The sequence below is a fragment of the Sinocyclocheilus rhinocerous genome, unplaced genomic scaffold (assembly GCF_001515625.1).
Source record: "Sinocyclocheilus rhinocerous isolate Xijiao unplaced genomic scaffold, SAMN03320098_v1.1 scaffold534, whole genome shotgun sequence".
Taxonomy (NCBI): Eukaryota; Metazoa; Chordata; class Actinopteri; order Cypriniformes; family Cyprinidae; genus Sinocyclocheilus; species Sinocyclocheilus rhinocerous.
The window spans coordinates 18,748-27,990 of NW_015646352.1; the positions used below are offsets into that span (position 1 = coordinate 18,748).

The 9,243-nt window shown below is 35.1% G+C and overlaps 1 protein-coding gene across 1 annotated transcript in view; it reads right to left on the minus strand.

Annotated features, from left to right (window-relative positions):
- Positions 1 to 8,922, minus strand: part of LOC107707448 (testin-like) — a 27,391-nt gene extending 18,469 nt beyond the window's left edge. The window contains exons 1-4 of the mRNA XM_016511444.1: positions 8,752 to 8,922; positions 5,891 to 5,976; positions 3,344 to 3,878; positions 2,454 to 2,858 (exon numbers count right to left, since the gene is read on the minus strand). Coding sequence (XP_016366930.1) covers positions 2,454 to 2,858; positions 3,344 to 3,878; positions 5,891 to 5,976; positions 8,752 to 8,778 — 1,053 coding nt within the window. The 5' untranslated portion in view covers positions 8,779 to 8,922. The remainder of the gene's footprint in view (positions 1 to 2,453; positions 2,859 to 3,343; positions 3,879 to 5,890; positions 5,977 to 8,751) is intronic.
- Positions 8,923 to 9,243: the final 321 nt, after the last annotated feature.

The following is a 9,243-nucleotide window of genomic DNA, read 5'->3' on the forward strand; positions in this document are numbered from 1 at the left end:
CTGTTGAGCGGTACGGTCCCACATATGGGATTTTTATTTCCGTGCCCCTGGGAGTACAGTCCCACATATGGGATTTAGAACGTTCGGTGACGTCACATAACTGCCAAATTCAAACTGCGTTTTCACGCTTTGGCTGACGCTGAGACACCGCTGCACTTACATTTTACATTTTAGTCATTTAGCAGACGCTTTTATCCAAAGCGACTTACAAATGAGGACAATAAAAGCAGTCAAAACTAACAAAAGAGCAACAATATGTAAGTGCAAATGACAAGTCTCGGTTAGCCTAACGCAGTACACGTAGCAAGGTGTGTGTATATATATATATTACACACACACACACACACACACAAAGATAAACAAGTAGATAGAATAGAAAAAATAGAAAGCTAGTGTTATAGTGTTAATAAAAATAAAGAAAAAAAGAAAAAAAGAAGATAAATATAGATAAAGTAGAATTAAAATAGAATAGAAAGTGTTAGAGTTAGAGGGTCAAATAAAGGTGGAACAGGTGTGTTTTTAGTCGTTTCTTGAAGATGGTTAAGGACTCCGCTGCTCGGATTGATTTGGGCAGGTCATTCCACCAGGAGGGAACAGTTAGTGAAAAAGTCTGTGAAAGTGATTTTGTGTCTCTTTGAGATGGCACAATAATACGCCGTTCACTTGCAGAACGCAAGCTTCTAGAGGGCACATAACTCTGAAGTAATGAATTTAGGTAAATGGGTGCAGAGCCAGTGGTGGTTTTGTAGGCAAACAGTAGCCTTGAATTTAATGCGAGCAGCTACTGGTAGCCAGTGCAAATTGATGAACAGAGGTGTGACATGCATTCTTTTCGGTTCATTAAAGATTAATCTTGCAGCGGCATTTTGGATTTGTTGTAGAGGTTTGATAGAAGTGGCTGGAAGATCTGCCAAGAGAGCATTGCAATAGTCCAGCCCTAACTATTTCTTGCTTCTAATTCTGATTTTATATCTTACAATACGACTATATCTCATAGTTACTTTATTTCTCACATTTAAAATGTTATATCTTATAATTATGACTTCCAATTCTTGTATTTATGTCTTTACCTGTACCACTTTATTTCTCTTATTTATAACTATTTCTCACAATATTACTTTATATCTTATAATTATGACTTTACTTCTTCTATTTATGACTTTATATCTTATAAATATCACTTTATTTCTCACAATATGACATATCATAATTATGACTGTTTCTGGTATTTATGACTTTATATCTCAACTCAACTTCTGAGTAATGACTTCTCATATTTATCATGTTATATCACATTTTTATATATTTATTTCTCACATTATGACTTTATATCTCGTAATTATGACTTCTTGTATTTATGTCATTTTCATACAATTCGATTATTTCGCAAAATTGATGTCTTTCATCCTATTTATGTCTTTGCATGCTATAATGCGACTATTTCGCATAACCGATTTCTCGTATTTATGACTTCATATGTCACAATGAGATTATTTCACATAATCAAGACTATTTCTTGTATTTATGACTTCATATGCAATCACCTGTTTTTGGTATATATGATTGGAAAGCTGCAGCAGAGGGCAAGAATAACAACATAATTTCAGTTTGTTCATCCAAAAGCTGTTTGAATTCAGAAGACTTGTAATATAGTAAATTAATTGCATGGATCACATTTAGGGTGCTTTTTGGAGCTTGACTGTGAATGTGATTGCAATGACATGATGTTCTAAGGAAAAGAGCTGGTAAAGATTGTTTCAGTTTTCCTTTTGTGTTCCAGGGAAAAAGATTGGACAGGTTTGAAACAACATGAGGGTGAGTAAACAATGACACAATGTTCATTTTTGGGTAAACTATCTCTTTAAAAAAGGCAAAAACATTAGGCTGATTGCATACATGTGTTTCCATCATGAGATTTCAGATGCTTACAATAGATTTAGGAAAAAATCCACCCAATCTTGAACATAACCACAGGGACTAAGTGTAGTAATTTATGAAGATCTCTGGAAGAACATAACGTTCATTCCAGCTGCCTGACTAACACAGGCTTGGCAGAATCTGAACTGCTCTTATGTTAATCAAGTGAATACGGAGATAAGCGCTGGAGAACGCTCCTGTAGCGCACATGTGGTGGAAATAAATACTGCTGCTCAACAGCTCCAAAGGGGATTTTTCATGAATAGATGGTGACATTTAAATGCCCATAAATTAGATTGAGAGTCATTTAGATATAAAGGGATAATGAGATTAAAAGGTTACAAAAGCTATTTGTATGTAATAGTAAAATGTATCCATGACAATCTTGTCCATGTTAGATTCACAACTTTCAGTTACCAGCCCAAATCTTTAATTTCTTTGTTCTCTATTTATATCACTTAATAGTATTTCTACATTCCTTAAACGAAATGTCATTTAGCAAAACTAAATGGCATACATAGGAATGGCATACTTACGAAGTTACCAACAGGTCCAGCGGGTGAAGTCCCAGCAGCCCCTGGGGTGCCAACTTTTCCCATTGTAGCAATAGCGTCACCTTTGTCTCCTGGGGTCCCTATTGTTCCAGCACCAGGCTTCCCTCCTGCCCTGAGGCCTTGTGGACCCCTTTCCCCAGCCATACCTGCCTGTTGTCCCATCTCTTCGGGCAGGGTGATGTCACCTACGCCCAGCGCCTCATCCTTGTACTTGCGGACATACTGCTGCATTTGCTTAACCTCACCGGGCGAGAGTTCGTGGCAGCGCTCGGGGTCTTGGTCGTGGTCAGGAAGCTGCTTAGCCATCTGTTTCTTACGGTAATCTGCTCCTGCCGTACCAGCAATGGGCCGCCGCTCCGGAGGCAGAAGCTCCATGTATTGCAGAGCCTGAGAGGACAGAAGTGAAGTTTTTTGGTAAATATTAAATTAGATGTGGAAGCCATTTAACTTCTGTAATGTGATGTATATTTGAGTGAAACCGAGCATTCAAATATAAATGACAAAGTCATATGGAAATGGAGAGAAATGACTTTAAATAAATGACAAGACTTTCATATTTGGTGAATTATTCCTTTCATATATATATAACAGAATATATTTAAAATTGCATAATAATTAAAAATAAAAATTATTCTTGTAAAGTTTACAGGAAAAAAAAAAAAGATTAATGTAGGCCAAAGAGAAAACATGAATTCTTTTCCCTGAAGAATTATTCTGAAAACATTAAGTGGAGAATAGTGACCTCTAGTGGATCCAAGTATCACAGTACATTTAAAAACTTCACCCTCAAGCAAAAAATATAAATATAATATAAAAAATATATTTGAAATATATTAAAATATAGAATCAGAATAGAATAGAATAGAATATACCAAGCATTGGTTGACTCCAGGTGGAGCCCATTCATAGGTAACAGACTTAACCACATCTGTTTTGGCAGGCACTGGGGTAGGGGCTGGGACAACAGCAGTGGCAGCAACAGGGACTTTGGTTGGGATGGCAGCAGATGAAACCACACTATGGCCTGGCACTGATGCAGCTGTACGGCCTGTTCCTGGGGTACGGCTTGTTGCAGGGGCAGCAGAAGGGGAGTGAATTGCAGCCGCTGGTGCAGCAGTGGCACCAGCAGGTTGGGAATGAGCAGAATGAGCACTGGGGATGGAGCTCTGGCTGGACCCTGGGATAAAGGAAGCGGCAGGAACAGGACTAGCAGTGCTGATGGTGGCATCCGGGATGCAGATGGTGACTTGGTTGCCTCTATAAGACGGGATGCCATCTCTCTTCAGCTTGGCAATGAGGCCTGTGTACTTGGTGTCCTCAAAAAGCTTCCCCACCTTCTTATTCTCCTCATTTTCGAGCTGCACGTCATGGTCTTCAACACCACACTTGCAGTTTCGACAAATCTTTCTGTTAAAAGGGATGACAAAGGAAAGGAAACACTTTAAAACCATACACTACCATTCAGAAGTCTGTGGTCATTTAGATTTTTTTTTAAAATAAATTAATAGTTTTATTCAGCAAGGACTTATTAAATTGATCAAAAGTGACACTAAAGATATTTATATTGTTAGAAAGCATTTCTATTTCAAATAAATGCTGTTCTTTTGAACTTTATATTCATCAACAAATACTGAAAATTAGTTTGTGTAAAAATACTGTATTAAGCAGCACAGCTGTTTTCAACATTTGACATAATATGTTACTGTTTTTACTGTATTTCTGATCAAATAAATGCAGCATAAGAAACCGATCCCAAACTTTTGAACTGTAGTGTATGAAAAACCAAACCGAGCAGCAGCATACTGGGGAAAAAAAGCTTGTGTTAACTTATTTATTGACTTTTAAAAGCTGAAGTGATTGATAGAGAATGAGAGGAGCATATTTTTACTGTAGGATGAGCTGTCTCTCTGAGTTAAGTCTGTTTTGTTAAGGTAAGAATCTGATAACATTAGTTTGGATTGCTGTGCACATGTCAAGTTAAGACATGCATAGATATTCTGCAATTACCTGGAAAAGAATGGCGTGGGATAAATATTGAAATACTTTCGCCATGATTTTTTTGTGCATTTCTATAACAAACAAAATAAAAACCCATACTAAACAAACCATATTGTGTTGCATTCAATGAGAGCTGTAATAAGTTTGAGATAAGATGAAAGACTTCAAGGTTTATATGGGACATGTCATGAAAAACCCCAAAACAAATAAAAGGTAGACCATGTTGACAATTTGAAAGGAAAAATTAATGCTTCATTAATACTTTGTTGCTGGCATTGTGAACGCAGGGTCAGTAAGAGAGGAGAAAAAGGTAATGAAAACTAAATTATGACTTTTCGGTTCAAGAAACCTTGACTAACATTATAAGGGAAGAAAACAAAATGCTATAAAAGTAGAATGTGGCCTTTAACGACATTTTGGGCTGTTTAACATATCAATGAGAGTCAAGAATGATGGCATTTGGGAAATGCTACAACATAAATCGTAGCCACAAATCCAAAGAGGCTTTATCTTCACTCAAAAGAAATGTTTCAGCATGTCAGTGACCCGAAGCATCAAAGCACAGATGTTTTTATCCAAAGCGATTTCCAAAAGAATTACTTTGAATTAAAGATGAGAAAGCCTGTCTGAGTCGCTTCACAACGAGGAAACCTATGGAAGCTTATTTTAGCCACAGAATAAAAACATAAATAGGTCATTGTGAATTTTTTAACTCATAATTCAGACTTTTTTCTCACAGTTCTGTGTTGCAGTTTTGACCTTTTTTCTCTGAATTCTCAGTTTACATCTTGCAATATGGACTTTTTTCTCACAATTCTGTTGCTGCCACACATAAAAAAAAAAAAAAAAAAATAACTGCAACATTTTATCTCATAATTCTGACTTATTTTCTCACAGTTCTGTTTTGCAGTTTTGACCTTTTTTTCTGAATTCTCAGTTTACATCTTGCAATATGGACTTTTTTTCTCACAATTCTGTTGCTGCCACACATTAAAAAAAAAAAAAAAAAAAAAAAAGATAACTGCAACATTTTATCTCATAATTCTGACTTATTTTCTCGCAATTACGAGTTTATATGTGACAATTATTACTCAAAATTGTCAGAATTGTGAGATAAAAATGTGCAATTTTTTATATTTTTATTCCATGGCGGAAATAAGCTTCCATAGAAACCCCACTCATTTTAACCTCACTAATGAAGTGTTCAGCCACTGGATGGCTAGTGGCCCTTTCCTGAAACAAACACAAAGATGAAGTCTCTGGCTCTGCATGTATTGCATGTTGGTGAGTTTGTCAAGACGAATAAAAACAGAGAAGTCAAATCAATGATGGCCCAAAATGATTAGATATTTTTCGCAATGAAAACCACAAGCATGAACGTTAACACTGCACAAACATGTAGGAAGGAAGCAAGCACAAACCGCCAGAAATGAAGCTCAAAGCCTTCACACTTGTCCTTGCATTTCAGACAGGCAGCTCCGGCTCCAATTTCATGGCCCAGGGTTATCTGGCAAAACAACAGGAGACATGAGCAAATCCTGTTTCCCGAGTCACAAACAAATATTAAAGACAAGAGTTGGTCAAATCATCAGAAATAAAAAAAAAAGCATTTGCATTTATTGTATTTTAATTAAATGGTGACCCCTCTGGCCCTTTCTACAAATTTCTAAAATCTTTTAAGCATTTTTTTTTTTTTCAACAAAAAGCCAGGGAAAGGAGGTGCTGAACCTTTGGAAAATGTTAATTATTAACTTCATATATACTAAGACTTTTTTTCTAAAGAAATTAATAATTTTATTCAGCGTTTATCAAATAAATGCCACTAATTATTAAGCATCACAACAAAAATCTGCATATTTTCTGATTTCAGAAGAACTATGAGACACTGAAGACTGTAGTAAAGATTATGAAAATTTAGCTTTGCCATCATTGAAATCATTTTTTTATTTGTAATAATATTTCACAATATTACAGTTTTACTGTATTTTTGTTCTGTCTTGGTGATCATATAAAACTTCAAAAACATTTAATTGTCTAGCAATAAATATTACATTTAAATAAACAGCCTAAATAAATAAACAAACTCTGCCAAAATTGGTAAAAGTGTTGTGAATTTAGCATATATTAAGCTAGCCAAATGTTGGGACCAAATGTTTTATTTATTTTTTCCTTTTTTAAACTATTTATTTATTTGTCTAATAGATTTCACAAGGGATTTCCGTTTCTAGTTCACAAAATAAAAGTACATTTGTGTTTCTAAAAATGTATTTAAAAAAAAAGACACCAACATGTAGCATGTTCATGAAAACAATGCTCTCTAACTTCTTTTATGTATTACTTGCATAACTTTGTCAAATCCAACATAGCTGCATTTCTCTGGGGTCTGTTTTTCATAAGACAAGCAGACAAGATTCATTAAGAGGCTGATGTCATAAGAAAGTTTTTTTTTCCTTAGTTACATGAGCAAGTGCTTCTTAAAACTTCATAGAACTTACTATTTAGGACAAAAAAAACTACAGACTTTACAAAATGCTCTTTAGTCTGAAGCAGGACATAATCTCCATAATTAAAGAAAGGAGAAGAATGTCTCTCAAAATACCCTTCTATTTCTACAAGAGATTTCAAGTGCAATATATATTTGAGAAACATCTGACATCAGTCTACTTCTTTAGAAATTCTAATATTTATTTTATAAAGCTCATTCCTGTCTCAGCAGTTCTCAGCAGTAAGCCCCTTCAGCTGGAAGACCGCCTTATAAGGTCAAGTATTTATCAAGATGGAGAACGCCTGGAGGGCTTAGCACATCTCCTGTGTTAAAGAACATTTTTTCTGCTTAAAAATCCAGATCCAGAAACCTGTAACTAATATTTATACTGTACCTTCTCTAGCTCCTGAGAACATAGATTGCAAATCTCAAATGTTTTTAAAAACATCTATTTGACAGAGAAAATTATGCGGCATTCACAAATATTTAGCGAATGAAAAAATATTTTTGCATCTTTTAAAGATGCAATTAGACATAAAAAATTTAGTGTTTATTGATCATTTCCTTGACAAACTCTTTGAAATATTACTACACTATTTTTTTGCAATTGTATGCAAGTGTGGAAATGTCATATACAATATAATATATTTATTTCTTTTAAAGGGAAGATTTTTTTTTCTTTTTGGATGATTGTTGGTCGCTCTTTTCCATGCAATGAAACTGAATGATGATTGGAACTTTCTAGCTTCAAAAAGGATACAAAAGCACCGTAAAAGCACAATTAATGCAGTCTATAATACTAGTATATTATAGCACATTATAACTGAAGTCTTCTGCCATACAATAGCTTTGCATGAGAAATAGGCTGAAATAATTTATTAATTCATCAAAACTCTAGTGAGATGCTAACTGTTATAACTAGATCATTGAGTCAGATTTGTGAAATAATTGGTTTGTGAATTAGACCAGCTGAGTCACTGTACAGATACATCTGATTTTCAAGATTTTAAGTAAAAAAAAAAAAAAGACTTCAATTTCATTAATTCCATACATCACACAAAGTGCACAAGTCGTATCAACTACTCTTATAGTAAGTTTGCATCCTTTGTGAGGTTTGACAACTTCAGTCATCATCCCTTGTCTTTGAAGAACTTTCTTCAAAATATCTTTTGTGTCTTCGGAGTGACATGAAAGTGAGTAAATGGTGATCAATTTTTCATTTTGGGTTGAACTAAAACTTTAAGCTGTCAAGTAGAGGAACTTCACATCTTTACACCACCTCTTGCAAAAACCCACTTCTTTATTTACCGTACATGTACTGTATGTCAAAACATATTTTAACGCCACTAAACTTCAAATGTACCATTGCAACTTGGCTTGTGTTTGAATTGCTGCAATAAGTGATGAAAGAAACCCACTTGCTGCAGTGACAACCATATAAGATAAGTGAATGAATCTATGGAATGAAACATAATATTCATAACAACTTCCAGCTTGTTTACAGTTTGGAAAAAGAAAATCTAGAGGCTCTATTGACTAAGCCATGAAATTCAAGTCATGTTTCTATCAAATAAAGGAGAACCAGGATCTTCCTTCTATGTTTTACTTCCTATTAATGACCACTTCCTATTTCTCACTAAATGTAGCCAAGTTTTTTAATCACTCGGCCTCGAATGTGACAGTCGTGATGCCAAATGTTTCGCCATGTATAACAATGGCAGTGGTTTTACCTTTAAGGGCGTTGCCGAATGTTTCTACAACTATCCTTCTGGACCATGTCCAGTTCAGTAAGCGTACCTTTTTAACTTCTTTCTCGATCTCCATTCTTGTCGAGCTTGTTTAGATGTAATAACCAGCGCTGACTCTATTCCCACCGGCAACTTTCCCTGACAGGTCACTTTTGTTGAACGGGACAGTCTCCCACCCCTGTCCCTCTGGCTCACACTCGCTCACGCTGAGAGACTTCCGCTCATTGCCAATGTGCGCTGTCCAGCCAATAGGAGCAGAGATGTCGATGTGAACTACCAATCAGAGCCATGTATGAGATGTCTCTGTTACAAAGTGAAACGCCCGCGGACAGATGTGAGAGATGGAGGCTTTGAGACATGACTAGCAGAATAGTATTATAGTTCATTGTTTACTGTAACGTGGATTAAAATGCTGATTAATGACATTTGTTTTATATAATTTTTAAATATATGTATTATTAATTTGAATAAATTATTATAATTGTATATATTAATATATTAATTGAAATAAAACTTTATATGCACAAACACAAAAATATAA